This window comes from Eumetopias jubatus, unplaced genomic scaffold (genome assembly GCF_037043125.1).
Source record: "Eumetopias jubatus isolate StellerSeaLion01/CBP00866 unplaced genomic scaffold, mEumJub1_p1.0 scaffold_3, whole genome shotgun sequence".
In the NCBI taxonomy this organism is placed as follows: Eukaryota; Metazoa; Chordata; class Mammalia; order Carnivora; family Otariidae; genus Eumetopias; species Eumetopias jubatus.
The window spans coordinates 119610803-119632568 of NW_028274809.1; the positions used below are offsets into that span (position 1 = coordinate 119610803).

At 36.4% G+C, this 21766-nt stretch overlaps 1 protein-coding gene across 1 annotated transcript in view; it reads right to left on the reverse strand.

The window, feature by feature from the left end:
- The window catches only part of LOC114211960 (phospholipid-transporting ATPase IB-like), a 229618-nt gene that overhangs the window by 147344 nt on the left and 60508 nt on the right, over window positions 1–21766 (reverse strand). The window contains exons 15-22 of the mRNA XM_088021973.1: window positions 21498–21573; window positions 20384–20489; window positions 19743–19825; window positions 18521–18570; window positions 16772–16841; window positions 12137–12221; window positions 10521–10660; window positions 1955–2093 (exon numbers count right to left, since the gene is read on the reverse strand). Coding sequence (XP_087878099.1) covers window positions 1955–2093; window positions 10521–10660; window positions 12137–12221; window positions 16772–16841; window positions 18521–18570; window positions 19743–19825; window positions 20384–20489; window positions 21498–21573 — 749 coding nt within the window. The remainder of the gene's footprint in view (window positions 1–1954; window positions 2094–10520; window positions 10661–12136; window positions 12222–16771; window positions 16842–18520; window positions 18571–19742; window positions 19826–20383; window positions 20490–21497; window positions 21574–21766) is intronic.

Consider the following 21766-nt stretch of genomic DNA (forward strand, 5'->3'; position numbering starts at 1 on the left):
ATCACATCCTAGTACAAGTCACCAGCATCTCTTGTCTAGACTTTTATGAAGGCTTCCTACCTGATCTCCTGACTTCCATTCAGCCTAGTCTCCATACAAGAACCAAGAGATTGTTTTTAAAATATAAACTAGATCATATTACTCTCTTGCTTAAAACCATACACATTTCTTATTGTGGCCTGACAAGCTTTCATTTCCTATCTTCTTTGCTTTCCTCCCCATATTCCAACCACTCCGGCCTTTCATTTGTTCCTCGAATATGCACATCCCCACACCAGGGCCAATGTGCTCACTATAATCTTTGCCTGGAACACTCATCCCAGAGATCCTTTCAATGCTTGCTCCCTCTTTCCATTTGGGTCTCTGCTTCAAAAGTCACCTTCTTTAGAGGTGTTCTATGTGATTAGCTTGTCTACCTCTTGCTATGCCTTGCTGTGTTTTTATTCTTAGCACTGATTGCAATATTACAAAACACAGTGATCTGCTTATTAATTTTATCTTTTCTACTTGGATATAAGTTTCATAAGGACAGAGACTATTACTCAGGTTTTCATTCCCAGCTCCTAGATTTTCCTGGTACCTAGCAAGTGATCAATATTCACTAAATGAATGAATGTAGAATAAACAAATGAGTGGAGACAACATTTAAAGGTGGTGTCTGGCACATACAGACTTGTTTTATCATATATGTTAGTCTAACTGGAGCTGACTACCATGATGATTATGAAAAACATAATAATTTCAATTCCTTCTCACCATCAAAACATGAATATTCACAGCTAACAATTGACTTTTCAACTCCTATTCTGCACATCTCAACTCTAAGATACAATCATACAGTAAAAGGGGAAAAAAGGCAAAAAAAAAAAAAAGACATTGAAAAAAAACAATTGCTTTTTTTCCCTCTCTGATGACTTCCCATTCAGTTTTCCCCCCATGAGAGACTCTTTATATATATATTTTTAATTATGTTATGTTAATCACCATACATTACATCATTAGTTTTTGATGTAGTGTTCCATGATTCATTGTTTGCGTGTAACACCCAGTGCTCCATGCAGAACGTTCCCTCTTTAATACTCATCACCAGGCTAACCCATCCTCCCACCCCCCTCCCCTCTAGAACCCTCAGTTTGTTTCTCAGAGTCCATAGTCTCTCATGGTTCATCTCGCCCTCCGATTTCCCCCCCTTCATTCTTCGCCTCCTGTTATCTTTTTTTTTTACATATAATGTATTATTTGCTTCAGAGGTACAGGTCTGTGATTCAACAGTCTTGCACTATTCACAGCATTCACCATAGCACATACCCTCCCTAATGTCTATCACACAGCCACCCCATCCCTCCCACCCCCCACCACTCCAGCAACCCACCATGAGAGACTCTTAACTGTAGGGAACAAACTGAGGGTTGCTGGAGGGAGAAGGGGGTGGAGGGAAGAGGTAATTTGTTGATGGGCATTAAGGAGGGCACATGATGTGATGAGCACTGGGTGTTATATGCAACTGATAAATTATTGAACACTACACTTGAAACTAATGATGTACTACAGGTTGGTTAATTGAATTTAAATTTAAAAAGAAAAAAACAATTGAATATTCTCACTAATAATCAAAATGTTTATGAATAAACATACATAATACAAATATAGGTATATACATTATAGGGAAAATATGCCATAACTTCAAATATCAAAGGAAAGGAACAAGAAACATACATATTACTCATGTAAGCATTCTGCAGTCTATATTTCAACAGTGTGAAGGAGACAGACTCTTTGCTTTGCTTAGTTTGCTCAAATTTCCTGCCATGTGATGGCAAGATTCCTTTGCACTCCATTTACCCAAAGGCATATAAAACAACTACTTGAAGGAAGTTCAATCATTCATTCTTGATACCAGGATATATTTAGAATACCTGTCCAAACAGATTTTCTAAAACTTTATATCTATTACCTATGTTAATTGTAGTTTCTCGTTTATCTCCTGTCAAAACCCATATTCTTATGTTTGCTTTCAGTAAAGTTGTTATTGTTTCTGGAACACGTGCTTGAAGGCGATCTTCAATGGCTGTGGCTCCAAGAAGCAGAAATTTCTAGATATATTTTTGAAAGAGATATTTTTTATTACTAGTTAAGATAAAAAAAAATGGGGCGCCTGGGTGGCTCAGTCGTTAAGCGTCTGCCTTCAGCTCAGGTCATTGTCCCAGGGTCCTGGGATCAAGCCCACATCAGGCTCCTGCTCCATGGGAAGCCTGCTTCTCCCTCTTCCACTCCCCCTGCTTATGTCCCCTCTCTCGCTGTGTCTCTCTGTCAAATAAATAAATAAAATCTTTAAAAAAAAAGATAAAAAACATTTTAATATGGCATAAATGGGCAAATTTTGACAAATGTTATGCAGTCTACTTATTATGTAAAGTCCCATACATGTCTCACACACACACACACACACACGCACACACACACACTTTCTTCCTAGTCTCTTCCACTGGTCTATTTGTCCCTATTTTGCTACAGCATGAGGCAGTGTAGCATGATAGTTAAAGAGTATAGGCTCATGGGGGTGCCTGGGTGGTTCAGTTGGTTAAGCGTCTGCCTTCTGCTCAGGTCATGATCCCGGGATCCTGGGATCCAGCCCTGCATCAGGCTCCCTGCTCAGCAAGGAGTCTGCTTGTCCCTCTCCCTCTACCCCTCCCCACCCTACTCACCCCACCCTCCCTCTCTAATAAATAAATAAAATCTTAAAAAAGAGTATCTAGCAGATTATAATTAGGCAATTAAATCTAGAGAGGTAAGCCCCCTTCCTTTATTATTCTTAAAAAAGTATCATGATAATTCTCAGCTTCCTCCTACTTCTGTGTGAATTTTAGAACAAACTGCTCAAGTTCTATAAAAATCCTGTTGGGAATTATATGCATTTCCTTTATTATTTCCTGTATTACACTGAATTTATAAATGACTTTGAGGAGAATTGCCACATTTATTATACTGCGGTTTTCTATATATTGAATACACCTATCCACTTATGTAAGTCCTTACAAGAAATTTCATATTTTCTCCATAAATTTCATAGCATCAGATAGTTTATAGTTTTTGTTCCTAATGTGAATTATTTCCCTATCACTGTGGAGATTCAAGCAGAAGCTCTATGGTAGATAAAAAGGTTTCTATAAAGCATAAGTTGTTTCCCAGAAGCCAGAACAACCTAAACATTCAAGGGTTTTTTACATTGCTATTAGTTGTTAAAATGAAATTAAGATATAAAGTAAGCTGATTCTGTGCTGATAATTAGAATTGAAATAATTTGAGATACTATCATATATAAACTATAAATTAAACTTTAAAATAACCATAAAATTTTTAGTCTTCTCAATGACCAGCTGAATTTTTAAGTGCTAAATATTCAAGTATATCAATCTTATTAGACATTCTTTATCTTCATTATTCTATTTTTGGGCTATTTCTACTATAATACTTTCAAGATATTTCTGTATTAAAACTTTGGATTTTAATGTAAAATTTCCCACAGCTAGCAAAAAGTATTTTCAATAATGATTTATGTTTCTGGGTATGAAACATGGATTTTTAAAAGAATGCTTTAAACATTTTCATGATAAAAACACACAGCTAACTAGGAATAGAAGGGATCCCTTCCTGATTATGTCAAGAGGAGGGGGAAAGTAAACATTTGAAATAGTCCCAGATTATTCTGCTCTCTCACAAAAGCCTGTACTCAAAGGAAACTATCTTATCAGAGGCTTATCAACTTGGACTTACCAGAGCCTGTCAATCTGAGGGAAGGGAAATACTCATCTCCAGCACCTTCTAGTTTTCGACATGGGGGAAGACAAATACAGAACTCAGACTCATAGAAGATTGAGATCTAATCAAGGGCTAAACCATAGATCTCCTCTCCCTCACCTTACCACATCGGTCTGTCTCTTGCATGAATATAAGGGATTGCTGATGAAAGAAGTGTAAGGCTCAGACCCTGTTTAAGAAGGAGTTTCTAGGGAAACCTGAAGATAGCCGGAGGATGAAAACAAGAATACTAGATGCAATTTTAGCCTCTAATATCACAGCTACAGCAAATAGTAAACACAGCCTCATTTCTAGTCAGAGAGACATGAAACCTCACCCAAAAGGCCAATTTGCCTCATTCCTTTTATCCAAAACATCGTGTGTGGCATTCAACAAAAAGTTACAGGGGAGCTCAAGACAAAAATCACAGTCTGAACAGACAGAGCAAGCATCAGAATCAGACTCAGACTCAGATATGACAGAAATTTGGGAATGTCCTGACTAGAAATTTGAAATAACTATGATTAATATGCTAAAGATTCTAGTGGTAAAAGTAAATGACATGTTTACTTTTTACAGATGGACAATGGAAGCAGAGAGATAGAAACTCTAAGAAAGAATCAGAAGGAAATGTTAGCAATAAAAAAAACACCGTAACATAAATAAGGAATGCTTCTGATGAGCTCATCAGTTGTCTGAACATCCCCAAGGAAATAACTAGTGAATGTGAAGATATGTCAATAAAAACTTCCCAAAATGAAAAACAAAGAGATAAAAGAATGAAAAAAATAAAATAAAATACCAAGAACTGTGGGGCAATTATAAAAGGTATAACATACATGGATTGGGAATACCAGAAATAGAAGAGAGAAAGGAACAGAAAATCCGTGAAATAATTATTGGTGAGAATTTTCCAATATTAATCACAGACATCAAAATTAGACCCAGACCTCAAAAAACACCAATCATGATAAATCCCAAAAATCTACACCTAGGCATTTCCTGTGAAAACTGTTTTCAAAAGAAAATCTTGAAAGAAGCCAGAGAGGATAAAAAAAAACAAAAACAAAAACACCCTCACCTCTACAGGAACAAGGATAATAACTACATTGGACTTCTTTTTCAAAACTATGAAAGCAAGAACAGAGTGGAGTGAAATACTTAAAGAGTTAAAAGGAAAAAAACACCAAGCTAGAATTTTGTATCCAGTGAAATTATTCTCCAAGTGTAAAGGAGAAATAAATGCTTTCTCAGACAAACAAAAATTGAGGAAATTTGTTGCTCTCACACCTGCCTTGCAAGAAATGTTAAAAGTTCTTCAAGAGAAGTAAAATAATGTAGATTAATAACTCAGATATACATAGAGAAGAGAAAGGAATAACATTAAAGAAGGAATGAATAAGGATTAAATGATATATTTTATTTTTCTTATTGGTTTAACAGATATGGTTTTTTCAAAATATAATAGCAATGATGTGTTAGGTGATTATGGGCTATGGACAAATGCAATGTATGACAGCAATATAAGAGATTGGAGAGAGGAAGTGGAAATACTGTTGTAAGGTAACTGTCCTACCCATGACATGGTATAGTATTATATGACAGTGGACAATTTAGTGGTAAATGTAAATTGCGAACTCTAAGACAACCACTAAAAACATTTTTAAAAGAGGTATAATTGAAATGCTAAGAAAGGAGAGAAAATAGATCAGTTAAAAACCAGACAAGGCAGGAAAAAAAAGTGGAAGACAAAGAAAAAACATAAGAAAGGGTACAAATAGAAAATAGTTACAAGTATGAAAGGTATTAAACTAGTAATAACTGTAAAAATGTATGATCTAAATATACCAATTAAAGGACAGACACTGTATGAGTGGATTAAAAAAAAAGACAACTCTATGTTGTCATAAGAAGCACACATTAAATATGAAGACACAGATAGATTAAAATAAAAGGATGGAGTTGGCTAATTGAATTTAAATAAATAAAAATTAAAAATATAGAGGGATGGAGAAAGATACACATACTAAGACTAATAAAAGAAGCTGGAGTAGCTATATTAATTTCACACAAAACTGAATTCAGATGAAGGAAAATTACTAGGAATAAAAAGAGGCATTGCATGATAATAAAGGAGTCAGTTTTCTAAGAAGATGTAACAATCTTCAGTGCACCTAACAACAGAGCATCAAAATATATTAGACAAGAACTCATGGAACAGCAAAGAGAAATAGATGAATGTACTATTATAGGTATATATTAATATATTAATTGAAAAATGGCCAACACTTCTCCAAAAGAAGATATACAAATAATCTAAAAACACATGAAAAGATGTTCAACATCATTAACCATTAAAGAAATGTGAATTAAAATCACAATGAGATACTCCTTCATACCCACTAGGATGGTTATAATAAGTTACAGATAGTAACAAGTGTTGACAAGGATGTGAAAAAAATGGAACCCTCAAACACTGGTGGTAGGAATGTAGAATGGTGCAGCCACTTTGGAAAACTAGTCTGGCAGCTTCCCAAATGGTTATATAGAGTTGCCATATGACCCAGCAATTTCACGCCCAGGTATATGCATAAGATAAATTAAAGAATGTGTCCACATGAAAACTTGTATGATTACTTATGGAAGCATTATTCACAATAACCAAGTGGAAACAATCCAAATGTCCTTCAAAAGAAGAATGGATAAACAATCAGGTATCTATGCAATGGAATACTATTTAGCAATGAAAAGTAATGAAACACTGGTACATGCTACAATATGGGTGAATCCTGAAAACATTAAGCTAAGTGAAAGAAGCAAGTCACTAATGACCACCTATTTTATGATTCTATTTATATGAAATATCCAGAGAAGGTGAATCTATAGAGACTAGAAGTAAATTAGTGGCTGCATAGGGCTGGGGGAGAGAATAGGAGGGTAACAAAGAGTGAAGACTAATGGATATAGGGCTTGGGGGGGGTATGTTTAAAATATTCCGTGTTAACTGTGGTGACGGTCTTACAATTCTCTGAATATACTAAAAACTGTAGCTTATATACTTTAAATGGGAGAATTGTAGGGTATGTGAATTATCTCTCAATAAAGCTGTTGTATTAAGAAAAAAAAATAAACAAGGAATGCTTCAAAGTCTAATTCAATCAGCCAGTATGTCAAATTTATGTTTTACCAATAGAGTGACCCTGGCAACATGAAAGTGGCTCAGTTGGTTAAGCGACTGCCTTCGGCTCAGGTCATGATTCTGGAGTCCCAGGATCGAGTCCGGCATCGGGCTCCCTGCTCAGCAGGGAGTCGCTTCTCCCTCTGACCCTCTCCCCTCTCATGCTCTCTATCTCATTCTCTCTCTCAAATAAATAAATAAAAAATCTTAAAAAAAAGTAAGTTAATTACTTTAGCAGTTATGCTCTAAGTTATGATGTACTTAATGACTATTGATACAAATGTAGACATTGTCTTTCTTACTCTTACCCAATAGGAAAGAAACTTAAATCTATGAGTGTCCAAAGGAAATATATTCAAGAGATAAAGAAGTACTCCTGGCCTCAAGATCTAAGATGATCAGAAAATACCTCCCTAGAACTGAAAACAAGTAGGATCATAACAACGTACATGGAATTATCTATAAGAATCATTTCACAGAATTAGTTGACCCTGACCCGTCTTTGGTGTCAGATTCCAATATTTACCTAACAGTCTGCAGAGAATAGCCATTTAACTGCAACAATAGTTATAACTAATACAACATCAGCTAGAACTGTGGAAATTAACACAAGTCATGAAGCAGAAGATTAGATGCTCTGGTGGCTAATATAAAGTAAGAAAAATAACAGTTGAAGGACAACTGGAAGGACAAGTTTTTCTAGGTGGCATACAGTTGTTCCAAGCCCAGAAAACTAGAATTGATGACATAGACTTAAGGAAAAGAAAAGAAAAAAAGTGAAGAACAAAATTCTTTCAGGCCATTACAGCTTGAGAGATACAGCTTTTTAAAAAAAATCCAATTCCCTCTGATCAAAACCTATGTACAACAATCCTCTCATGTATCATTTGCCCTCCTAATGGGTCCATTTTTCATGAAGTACCCTTCTTCAGTGGGGTACCTAGTTCTCAAGATAGGTCTCCCCTGACAGAGTTGTAATGAATAGCAAGGTCTAGTCCCCAGCCCCCCAGAAGTCTGGCCCACGTGATTCAACACCCAGGAGCTCATCGCTCCTGGGTGAACTGGAAAACATCCTGTGGGGGAAAGGGACACCAATGAATATATTTGACAATTTTCAATGTGATTTTAACATCACAGAGCCTGTCATTTGCATAAATGACAAAGGCTAAAGAGATATCCTAGTCACACTAAACACAGACACTGAGTATTTTGATGCCTGCAATTTTAACCTCATAGTCATGGAGAGAAAATGCAGTAGTTTATTAAACAGTACAATAGTACTTTGTTAAAGTATCTAAAACTGATTAGATTTCCATTCAGACCTTCCAAGCACTGTATGCTGCTCATTACTCACTCTGACTATACAGACAATCTGTAATGTGGCACTCACCCAGGTCAAAAACCTCTAAGACCAGATAGGAAAAACTGGCCCATGATAGCCCTTCTACCGTTTATGACTGCTCTTTGAAGTTGAAGAAAAAGAATCAACATCAAGCCCTGCCAATTATACATAGTTATCTACCTTCCTTGGAAAGCAGAGGATCTTAAAACATTCAACCCCAATATTTCATTCATCTATTCAATTAATACTTGCTGAACGCCAACTGTGTGCCAGGCACTGTGTACATGCTGGAGACTAGCATTCAACTGATGAATGAACCAGTCAGCTTAAGGCCATGCCATGCCCTGCCCTTGCCACCACCCACATGACCTGGCAAAGGCAAACGTACTTACTCTTTGACTTCCTTATCACCTATGACTTCCAGATTAAAACTTAAAACTAAAATATAAAATATATCAGTTTGATTGAAAAGGAACTATACAATCTTTCAAGTTCCAGAGGCCAGTTTCCCTTTCTTGCTTTTTTTTCCTTTTTAAGATTTTATTTCTGAGAGAGAGAGAGGGTGTGTGGCGGTGGGGGGGAGGCGGAGCAGAGGGAGAGGGCTCAATCAGGCTCTGCGCTGAGTTTGGAGCCTGATGTGAGGTCGACCTCAGAGTCCCGACATCATGACCTGAGCCAAAACCAGGAGTCAGAAGCTTAACCCACTGAGCCACCCAGGCGCCCCTAGAGGCCAATTTTCCATTGCCCAAATTTCTTCACAAACAACCTGCTGGGAACATGAGGAAGAGGAGGGTTACATAAATCAGTCTGTCCCTTCGCTGTGCTGTGTCAACAGATGCTGAATAATCACCCATGAGGGCTCCTGCAGCATCTTCCTGCACTTGGTGTGAAGCTAGGTTAGGTTCCTAATTTCTCAACAAGATGACTTTGAAAAAAAAGATGAACCCCATGATGTCAAGAAAATCCCCCAGTCTATCAGGGCACCTGTGGCTCAGTCAGTTAAGCATCTGAGTTTGGTTCAGGTCATGGTCCCAGGGTCCTGGGATTGAGCCCCGCATCGGGCTCCCTGCTCAGCAAGGAGTCTGCTTCTCCCTCTCTCCCTACCTCATGCTCTCTCTCTCTCACTCAAATAAATAAATAAAATCTTAAAAAAGAAAAGAAAATCCCCCAGTCTAAATCTGTTCTGGCCATGTTCCTGCAGAAATGAAATGCAGAGTTCATGGAAGCAAATGACAAAAGAACCCAAGCCAAGAAACTAAGATAAGAATTGGCCCAGGAGCCACAAGATCCCTGAGGCCACCACAAACAAATTCACAATGACCTTCCAACGACAATAGTCTAGGGGGCACGAGATCCCCTGGGACAGTAAGCACCAGAGAATAGCACAATAAAAGTAATGAAATACCATGACTAATCTATGCAATTAACAGAAAAATATTCAGTGATATGGAAAATATTACCAATTTATTGCAGAGTGAAAAATTTTATGATCTGAGCAGTGTTTTTATAGGGAACATTTGACAGAGATTTTGGGTGGGGGGAGATTTTTAAATTTTTATGGGAAAAATGTATGTATGTGTATTAAAAACCTACAATGGAATACTACATAGACAATACACATATATGAAGAAAGACGTTGGAGGATTATACACCAGAATTTAGTCATTAGCCCAATATTACAGATGATTATTATTTACTATTCTGGCTTAGTTTTGTGTGATAAACATGTATTTCTTTTGGATGGGAAAAGTTATAAAAAGGGGTAACAAAACTGAAGTGATTAGGATATGATTCAGAAATGAAAGAAATATTTTGAATATTTTAAAAAACCCATTTTATGAATTTTCAGTATAAGATAGCTTTATACTTCTGAAGGAAAAAAAAACAATTTAACTGAGCTTTTTTTGGTTAAGATTTTATTTATTTGAGAGTGAGTGAGAGAGAGAGAGAGAGAGAGCGCACAAGCAGGGAGAGAGGGAGAAGCAGACTCCCCATTAAGCTGGGAGCCCGATCGGGCAACAGGACTCGATCCCAGGAACCTGGGATCATGACCTGAGCTGAAGGCAGACACAACCAACTGAGCCACCCAGGCGCCCCATTTTAACTGAGTTTTTTAAAATGACATCAAGATATGAAAACATTGCTAAGTGTATGTTTTCACATATTTAACTAGGCATGTAGAATACATATCGGGTATGTTACCTTTTCAATATTATCATAACATTCTTCCAAACTCCGCATTCTGTCTTGGATAACTGTACTAGCTTTTTCATACTGCGTCAACCACTGCTGATATTCTTCCTCAGTTAAATCTGCATAGGCAACACAGAGAGTTCTCAGCCCTGTAAGAAAGAATGGAATGTAAACTGATCAAGCCACCAGTGATCAGAGAGGAGTACAGAATTTGAAAACAAAATCCAAAAGTGTAGAGGTCATGGGAATGTGAAGTCCTTCACACAGCCTTACCTGCTCTGTCCCCGGCTACCTTGCTGATCTTACTCCCCCCACCACCTGCCACCTCCTCATTGCTTACGGTCCTGTCTCTGCTGATCCTCTTGCTTCTAGACTCTTGAACTTGTTCTGCCCTTGACCTGGAATACTTTCACCTGGTATTCTCCTTCTCTTCCTTTAGTCTCTAACTCACCCTATAGAGATAGCACCCCCATCATACTCTGTTCCCCTTATCCTGTTTAATTTTTCTCCATAGCACTTATCACCCCCTGACATTATCTATTATTGGCTAATTTCTTCAGGGTATGAGCTATGTTTTGTTCACTTCTGTCCTAGAAGCTTAGAACAGTGCACAGCACTCAATAAATACTCAATAATTATTTGTTGGAGGAAGGAAAGAATTGAATAAGGCTTTAGTTTTTCAATTTCAAAGTAAGCCAAATTATCATTAAAATAACAGAAAATTAATTTAAGTCCCATTTTTGCAAAGAAAAAATTTTAGAAATTATATTGTATCCTAATATTTTAGACTAACTCCTGCAAAACATTCAAATAGTTGAGGTTCCCCTAGAAATTAAAGCTCTACAGATAAGCTATAGAAGTTGTTATTCTGTTTTGAGCTCCGTTACAATACAGTTCCTATATGCTTCTACCTGTTGTAACCTGCCTACAGCTCACTTATATTTTAAGATGGCAGCAAAAGGCCCAAAGTGCAGCCTTGCAAAATATCCAGCAGCTTACAAACTGGAAGGACAAAGTGAGCGACTGCTTCCAGGTATTATTAGCTTTACTTTTATGTGATATTACACCTCAATTTTTCAAAACTTCTATAAACTTTTTTAGTGAGTGTTGTTCTTATTCAAAACTCACTCATGGAATTTTATTTCTTGAGGTGGGTGACAAGTCAAAATCAGAAGGATAAGAAGAGAATGACAGGAAAACATCAACTATGTCAGGTTTCTGAGTTATATGCACAAAGTAATTAACTTTGAAATATACAACACATACTGGAAAAACCTCTCTTTTTCCATTAGGGGCCAAGTTCCTACTACAACAAATAGAAACAGAAAATAGATGTCTTTGAAGACACTGTTTTTGGAATGAAGGAAGAACTACACAGTAAAAACATACTTTTCAACATTTGCTGGTGGAGAGAGGAAGAAAGGAAAAATAATATCTCAACAGGGTGTGTTTGAGGAACCATTTATTTTTTAAGCAAACAGAAGGCATTACAAAGTCACATATAGGAATGAGCTCCCCTTGCCCACCTATGGGCCAAGCATCAGTGACATGCATTCAGGTTACAATTTTAATATTTAAGAATAGCATTTCAAAAAGAAACAAGATTCTAAACAATGTTCACTTACCTTCTTTGGCAAAATATTCCAGGTGGGTTAATGTCTCCTTCATAAAGCGAGAATCTTCTGAAAGTCTCTCATAAATCACTGTATCCTATCCGGAAAAAAAAAAAAAAAGTTCTTGTGACCAATATCTTACCTAAGCCTAACAATCCAAATTCTAAATACTGCATTATATTTTTATTGTTATATCTAATAGATATGAAGGAACCCAAAAAGCCCCAGGGAAGGCACAATTCCAAAAAGGATACATTACATACAGAGGAACAGAGATAACAGATTGCTCATTGAGAATGCAAGTGAAGCACAAGCTTTAAAAAACTGAAAGAAAAAAATTGTCAACCTAGAATCCTATATTCAGCAAAAATTTCAAAATGAATGCAAGAGAAAATAAAGATGAAAAAAAAATCTTTTCAGACATAAACAGTCTGAAAAAACTTATCACCAACAGATCCATGCTATAAGATATGGTAAAGGGAATCCATCAGACAGAAGGAAATTATAGCAAATGGAAATATGAGTCTGAAGAGCATTGAAAATGGTAATGACATGAGTCTATGTGTGTATATATACACATATATACGTATACGGATATATATACAATATTTTTCTTGTTATATATTTTATTAAAAAAGGATAACTGCTTGAACAAACTTAATGTAGTGTGAAGTTTATAACATTTGTAAAATTAAAATGTCTGACAAGAGCACAAAGATTGGGAGGAGACAGATAGAAGTTCAGAATTGTAATTCTTATACTACACATGAAATAGTATATTACCACTTGAAAATAGAAAGTAATAAATTGAAGGTGCCTACTAACAACCACTAAATTTTTTTTTAAAAGGAAGAAATTGGAATTATAAAATACTCAAGTAATTCTTGGAATAAAGGAAAAAAGAACTGGGACAAATAGAAAATAAATTGAAGGATGATGTATTTAAACCTAGCTGTATCAGTAAGCACACATGTAAATGGTCTAAACATCCAGTTAAAAGGCAGAGATTTCCAAAACACAAACCAACTACATGCTCCCTGGAAGAATCACACTTTACATATAAAGACACAAATGGGTTAAAGAGGAAGAAAAAGATATACCCTACCCAACACTAATCAAAAGTAGCCTGGAATGGCAATATTATAACCAGACAATAGAGATTTCAGAGTAAAGAGAATTGCCAGGGATAAGGAAAATCATTTTGGAATGACAGAAGGGTCAATTCATCAAGAGGAACTAGTAATTCCGAATGCTTATGCATCTAATAAATCAGTTTCAAAATGAAGCTAAACTAATAGAAGTAAATGCAATGTCGTAAAAACTAACAGAACTTCAAGATGAAAATCATAAATCCACAATGACAGTGGGGATTTCAATATCCCCCTATCAATTATCTATCAATAATTGATAGAACAAGTAAACGAAGCATCATTAAGGATATAGATTTGAACAACACTATCAATCAACTTGACTTAACAGATAGTTATAAACTACTTTACCTCAAAACAGCAGAATATTCAGGCTTTTTAGGTGCATGCAAAACATTTAACATTAGATAAGTCACAATGTGAGCCATAAAACAAGTCCCAATTAAATTAAAAATTCACGTCATATAAAGTGTGTTCTCTAATAAAATCAAATTATGTTATAAATCAAAGGAATATTTCCAGAAAATTCCTAAATATTTGAAAACTAACCCACTTCAAGATAACCCATGAGCCAAAGAAGAAATCAAAAGAAAACTTAGAATATTAGAATATTTTGAACTGAATGAAGATGAAAATGCAGCATATCAAAATTTGTGACATGCTGCTAAAGCAAAGATTTGGAGGATATTTATAGCACTAAACATTTGTATTAAAAAGAAAGATCTCAAATCAAGTTCTGCCTTAAGAAGCTAGAAAAAGAGGAGCAAATCAAACCACAAGTAGGCAAAAGAATGGGAATAATAAAGAGTAGAAATTAATGAAACAGAAGACAGAGAAACATTCAAGAAAAATCAAATCTGAAAGCAATTTCTTTAGGGAGATCAATAAAACCTATAAGTGAAAAAATAAATAAAACTAATAACTGTCTAGCTAGCCTACCCTCAGGTCCAGATGGCTTTCTGGTAAATTCTAGCAAACATTTAAAGAACAATCTCAATTCCATGCACACTTTTCCAGAAAACTGAAAAGGAAAGAGTCCTCCCCGTTAATTTCATAGGGTCAGCATTAAAAATCAAAGACATTACAAGAAAGGAAAATTAAAGATCACTATCCCTTTTGAAAGTAGATGCAAAAATTCTAAATAAAACTTTAGGAAAGTGAATCCAACTATACAGAAAAAGGATAATATATCATGAACAAATGGGGCTTATCTCAGGAATACAAGATAGGTTTAACATTAAAAAATCAATTCAATGTAATTTACCATATTAACAGGCACAAAATCATATTAGTATCTCAATCAAATCAAGAAAACTATTTGACAAAATTTAACATCCATTACTGATTTTTTTAAAATCTCAGCCAACTAGGAATTGGAGGAAATTTCCTTAATATGATAAAAAGCATCTTCAAAAAAAGTATGAAACTCATATGGAAATGCAAAGGTTCCAGAACATTCAAAACAACTTTGAAAAAGAACAAAGTTGGAAAATTCATGATATCTGATTTTAAGACTTATTATAAAGTAATATAATCAAGATACTGTGGTATTGGTGTAAAGATAACCAACGAAACAATGATAGAAAACAGAAAGTCCAGAAATAGACCCACATATATATAAACAGTTCATTTTTTACAAAAGTGCAAAGGCAATTCAGTGAAGGACGAATAAACAGTTTAATAAATGGTGCTGTGAAATTAGATATTCATCTGTAAAAAAGAACTCCTACTCATGTCTCATACCATATCCCAAAATCACTCAAGATGGATCCCAGAAGTAAGTGTAAAACCTAAAACTATAAAAGGAGGATAAAACAGGAGGAAATCTTTGTGACCTTGAATTAGGCAAAAATTTGTTAGCTAGGACACTAAAAGCATGACCCATAAAGGAACAAATTGTTAAATCGGACTTCATCAAAATTACAAATTCCTGTTCTTCAGAGACCTGTTAAGAGAATGAAAAAAGCCACAGATATTTGCAGATCATGTATCTAATAAGGAACTTATATCCAAAAATTAAAAAAGAACTCTCAAAACTCAATACAAAGAAACACAAACAGTTATAAAAACAGGGACAAATATTTAAGCAGACATTTCACCAAAGAAAATAAGTGGATGGTGCACAGAAAAGAGTTACCAAAGCAGGTCAGAGAATGTTATCCTTAGAAAGACCTCCTTACAAGGTTGGTTCTTGGATAGCATCTAAGGGACTTGGCTGGTATTCAATTCTTTGAGCTGATAGAAACTTTCCCTGTATAACACCCATGGGAAGCCTGCACATGGATTCCTCCAGACTCTGCCTGTCTTTTTCCCTTATAATCTGGTTGTGTGTCCTTGCTACATTACTATAATACATCTTAGCCATGCATATAATCATGAATCCTTTTAGAGATCCACTAAAAACATATGGGTAATCTTGAGAACCCCCAACACAGATGGCAAATAAGAACATGAAAAGATGCTCACTATCATCAGTCATGGCATGGAAATGTAAATTAAAATCGCAATGAGATACACACCTATGAGAATGGCTAAAATTAAAGAGACTAACCATGCCAAGTGCTGGTGACAATGGCTGGTAGAAATGTGACCACAGTTTGGTGGTTTTTTAAAAAGTTAAAATACACCTACCATTGATCTAGCCATTTTACTGCTAGATATTTACCAAAGAGAAATGAAACTATGTGCCCATACAAGGACTTGTACACAAATGTTTATAGGAGCATTGTTTGTAGTAGACAAAACTGCAAACAAAAAGTCCATTAACAGGTGATGGATGAACAAACTGATATATCCATACAATGGAACACCACTCAGCAATATGAAGAAATGAACTATTAATATGAGCTACAACATGAATGAATTTTAAAATAATTATGAGTAAAAAAAAGCCAGACAAAAAGCCATATATCCTACGTGACTTTATATAAAATTTAGTAAACGCAAATGAGTCTAGAGTGACAAAAAGCACATTGGTGTCAAAACTTATCAAAATGTACACTTTAAATATGTGCAGTTTATTTTATGTCACTTTTACCTGAATAAAGCTGTTTTTCTTTTAATTGCCTATGGCTGTGAACAAATATATAAGTTCTTAAAAAAAAAAAGGTTTTTACGGAGGTTAAGCCATTTCCTGAGATTTACCAAATCCAAACACTTTGGGCTGGAAACTGGGATCAAAATTCCTGCTAATAAACCCTTAGCCTCAACAATCTAACCATTAGTTCTCCACAGAACAACTGAGTGACAACAAATTTGTCACTGACATTAAAGCTTAATAAACACTCTGGTGTGAACCACCATAAATTTCAATGGGCTTGACTGTTGGGGAAGCTTTGGGGCTACTCTGTTTCAGTCTTGGATAAATCTCTCAACAACCAGCCCAACAGCAGACACAAAGTAACACCATTTAAAAATATTGTGAAGTTGTAAAAGGCTTCCTACAAGTTGTTGAAACAGAGGGAAGGAGTTAATATGAATAATGAATCCCTATACTCACAGCCCCTTTGCAGTAGAGCCGGAGATTTCCTGTAGGAGTTCGGACAATTACAGACATCCTTTTTCTATTACTAAAACAATATAAGAATTATTATTAGCTTCTATGTTCCTCAGTACATGGTGCTAAGGCACACACACAAAACCAAATTTACAAGTCCTCAGCTGACCGTTAGTGAAAAGGCCAATGTGTTTCTTTCTCCTTTTCTGATTTACCTACATTTTAAACTGAGATTCTTTAAAAAAAAAAAAAAAAAAAAAAGAGGGGCGCCTGGGTGGCTCAGTCATTAAGCATCTGCCTTTGGCTCAGGTCATGATCCCAGCATCCTGGGATCGAGCCCCGCATCAGGCTCCTTGCTCAGCGGGGAGGCTGCTTTTCCCTCTCCCTCTGCCTGCTTGTGTTCCCTCTCTCGCTGTCTCTCTCTGTCAAATAAATGATTTATTTACTTATTTGACAGAGAGAGAGAGCACAAGCAGGGGGCGCCCCCGATGTGGGGCTCAATCAGGTTTGGTTTCTTTTTTTTTCTTTTTTTTTTTTTTTGCCTTCTTCCACATCTTGTCACTCCCTGACCATAACCCTTGAATGGCTCTCCATGGCCTATAACCACTTTTTAAGAGACCCAAACAGTCACTCAGCACCTTCTCAGATAATCGTCATATCCCACAACTCTATGTGTTGTACGATCCAAGGAGGATCCCAGTGAGTAATCCTACACCTGAGCCCTTGAGCTAGAAAGTACTTGTCAAAAGGGACAGGGACTAGCAATTGCTTTACCTACTTAGCTGTTAGAACACTACTCAAGGCAATTGAGTTATTTAAGTGTCACCTAACTAGGAGCTCATTATTTTAAGGACAGGAAACGAGTGTTCCAGTAGTAGGGAAAGCTAAAATGAACATTAAGATACATTTTCTTATAAAAAAAAGTTTTGAGAAAAAGCTTTCCTAGAGAAAAGAGAAGCTGACAACAACTTTACTGAGGTTCAAAGCGTTTTTTTTTTTTTTAATGTGTCATTGGCCAACAAGGCATTAAAAAAACATGATTTAAAAAAGTCATCTGGCTTTGAAAAGAATGAATTATTCCTTTTCTAAATTTCTAGCATTTCCTTTTCTAACTTTTCAGATTCTACATTAGAAATGCTCAGATGGTCTAAGAGATGAGACTTTGTGAATCTTCAAAACAGGGCAATGAAAATAAAATCATCACCAATATTCCCCCGCTAGGCTTTGGGGATCAGGCCACAGCGGCTGGACCAGGAGGCCCTCTGAAGTCTCCGGGGAGAGAAGGATTTGTATGCACATTGTTTCCTTTGGGGGAGACAAAAAGGAATTAATTCACTATCTCTTTTTAAAGAAATAGTGTTGGGTTTATTTGGAAAAATAATATCCAATGTTCATCCATTCATCAAATATTTATTGAGCACTTACTTCCACAGAAGGTGACTCCCGCCCTCCTGGAACTGAGAGTCGAGTTGGCAACACAGTCAGTAAGTAGTAACCCAGATGTAAACCTCAAGTCTGATTCTGACAAGTGCTAGGAAGGAGAGGTATGGGACCTCCTCTCAGCTACAAAAAGGGATTTGGCCTAATGATACCCAAAGAAGGGAGCACCAGGCTCAGATTAAAGAGTGGATGGAAGCTAACTAGAATTTTGTGATTCTATATCAAAGTTTTGATTTGCATTACCAAATCTTAACTGAAGAGTCACAGAAGGAGCCCCGGGGGATACATGAACAGAATGAAAAGGTATCTTACCTAGAAAACTCCAGGACATTAAGAATTTCAAATGTGAAGTTTTCTCCCATCTACAGGAAGATAAGACAACATCTTCTTACCCGAGGGGGGAAAAAAAAAGTACTCATCCTGCAAAAGAGCTCATTCTCCCAATCAGAAAAAAGTTTTACCTACCCTACAACTACACATCTTTTTCAAAATAACACATTTCCTTGCAAACCTGATGAAATAATGGTGCCCTCTTCTGGCAAGAACATTGTTTGCAAACTGGGGGACTATTGGCAAAAATACTTCTCAAAGGGCAGATTTAAGACTAAAACACCTCTTTCAATATAAAATCAGCACTACTAGAAACATTTTATGAATACTCTCATGTTGCAAGGTTATATGGAGTAAGTGAGACAATCAACAGCAGAAATGGGAAAACAAGTCTTTTCATAAAATTGCACAGATCAAACAAAATCCTTAATCGTTAATTTGAAGAGGTACCCAGGGAAAGAGATGGCATGCTATAAAATTCTATATCAATTAAACTTGCTTTCTTTTCTAAATTTTTCCAGTTACAGCCTCTTGACTTCCTGTAGCCATGATCAATTCACCAATAAGGCAATTCAGAATTTCAAATAATTTGAGAGTTGTCCATGTGGCACATACTACAGATATAAAGATGAATCAGTCAGTCCATTCTAAGGACTGAATGTCTAGTAGGCATCCTTAACTACTAGGAAAAAAACTGAGTGTGTTGGGCACCATGTTCACATTGCTTCAATTCTTCCCCATAGTATCAAAGGCTTGTGGTAAGTGGTCATCAAGACAAAACAAGAAAAACAGATACATAACATATATTACATATAATGAACAAATCAACACAAGAGAACTCACCAAAAAAGTTTGAAAATTTTTAATTTTTCGTTAAAAAATAGTATATTTCTTGAAGATCTGATGATTCTTTTTTAAATAGCTCACTTTTATTGAGCACTCTCTCTGCTCCAAGCACTAATTCCAATTGCTTTACATATATTAACTCATTTAATCCTCACAAAAACCCTATGACATGCGTGATAAGAAGATTGGGGCAAACACAGAAGTTAAGGAACATGCCTGAGAATATGGCTGAAAAAGTGTGGGTCCAGGTGGGAATCCCAGGCTCTGAGATTCCAGAGCTTCTCCGCTCAACTACTCTACTTCTGTCTCTCTGGAAGGGGCGTGTAAACCATGAGAAAGTATGTAAGACGTTACTCACAGCTTCTACAGTGACAGAGGTTGGCGTTCTTGTAGTAAAAACAAAGCCAAGCTTCTTCACTCCCTTCACTAAAGCTGCTTCATCTGTCAATAAAAAGTCTATTAATGGAGATGGAGCAAATACGTTAATACCGAATTTAATTGAAACAGATTTCCATTCTCCAGTACTAAAACACCATGAATATTTTTTTAAACTTGGCCTTTTTTTTTTTTTTGATCCAAATGCACTTATCTAGGTACCAGAAGGCATTCATAAAAGAGGAAATTTGGTTAAATAGGCCTTTTTTAGGGGGGTTCAGATATAGTTCTTTCCTAGTACTCATTATGGTTTTGTTCTAAAGCCATTAAGAGAATCTCCACAACATGGTGCAGTGCCTTAACCTTACTCCTGCCTTGTTACTGGTTATAAGTAAATGTTCTATTGAACCCCAGCTCAGAGAGCCCTCCTGACCAGCCTCCTTATGGCAGTCTTTGGGGGTGTAGGGAAGAGCCCCAGTAACTACCCAGTACCATGAGTACCCCTGACCCGTGAGAAGTCTGGGGAAGGAGAAACACAGGAGCAATCCAGGGATCAGCAGGAGTATATTGCCTCTTCTCAAGGCTCATCACCTACCAGGAGCTCTAGGGGCACACAGCACCTACCTGGGGAGGAAGCCTGGTAGATTATATTCTTTCCGTCTCTCTCAGGAACAACAGTGTGGCACACACATAACAGGGTAAGAAATTCCTTTATATAATCTTTCGTGGGCTATAAAAAAGGCACAGAGCTAATGAGTCTCTTCCAAGACCAGTGACATAAGACTTAATATATAGTCTGCAATTTGTATCAACTGTGGTTTCACTTCAGGTACACAGAGTCAGGCACTGACTAAAAACCATATCATGCATTCAAAATGTGTTTGTGGAGTGGCCACCGAGGTAGAGACAGTGCAGGGCTGGGGAGACCTCAGTGAAGATGACCCTGCTCTCTTGGAGCTTCTAGTCTCACTGGGGAAAGAGGTTTCTCAAAGCTGGAGGAAAAAATAGGGGTTGTTACAGAGAATAGAGGGACCTATTTTAGGGAGGTGATGGGGGGGGAATACATCGAGGAGATAATATTTAAATTAAGACCTAAATGGAAAGGTTAGTTAGCTGTGTTCACTGACATGTGACTGTGGTACATACTAGGCAAAGGGAATAGCACTTTCAAAGGCCCTGAGTCAGGAAACAGATTCATAGGTTTGTGAACTTCAAGACAAGTGTGACTCCAGCATCTTGAACAAGGAGAACAATGACACAGAATGAGGATGGAGAGAAAGTCACAGTAATGAATTAGGATTTTATCTTAAGAGGGGGTGTCAGTTCACTGAAGGTTTTTAAGCAAAGGAAGGGCATGTACAGCTTTATGTTTTAAAAGATCACTTTTATTTTTGAGAAGATCAAGATTTCAAATCAAGTAGATCAGTATCTTAAAACTGGTAAGTGAAGATATTGGTAACATACAATAGAACCAAATAGCTTAGAAGCATTTAGAGATTTTCTTACATAGATTGCTACATAGTAAAATATTCTTTCTTAATGTTTGGATTCATTGACACTAACAAGTGTAGCACACTCCTCCTAATATCAGTATGAAGTCCACTGTTTATTAACATCAAAAAAAAATTTCAAGACTCTGTCCTGGCTGAGAAAATTATACCTTTTAATAAACCATATATATTTTTTAAAGTTATGTAGCATTACCCCTGTTGGCTTTAAGTGAAAATAGCAGACTTACATGGTCATTTTCAAAGTTCTGCAGTAATTTTGGGTCATTAAATTCACAGGACTCTGTGATGACAGAGGGTGACAGACTGAGGAAGAACAGAGAAGATTTGTTGTAACTAAAATTCCTGATGGGGCCAGTCAGCAATCAAATGGACCTCAAGTGAACACGTTTTCAGTAAGTTACAGTATCAAGTTTGTAGAGCTTGAATAACATGGGTATCAACTGTGCAGATCCACTTATACACAGATTTTTCTCATACAGTCAATGTATTTTGTCTT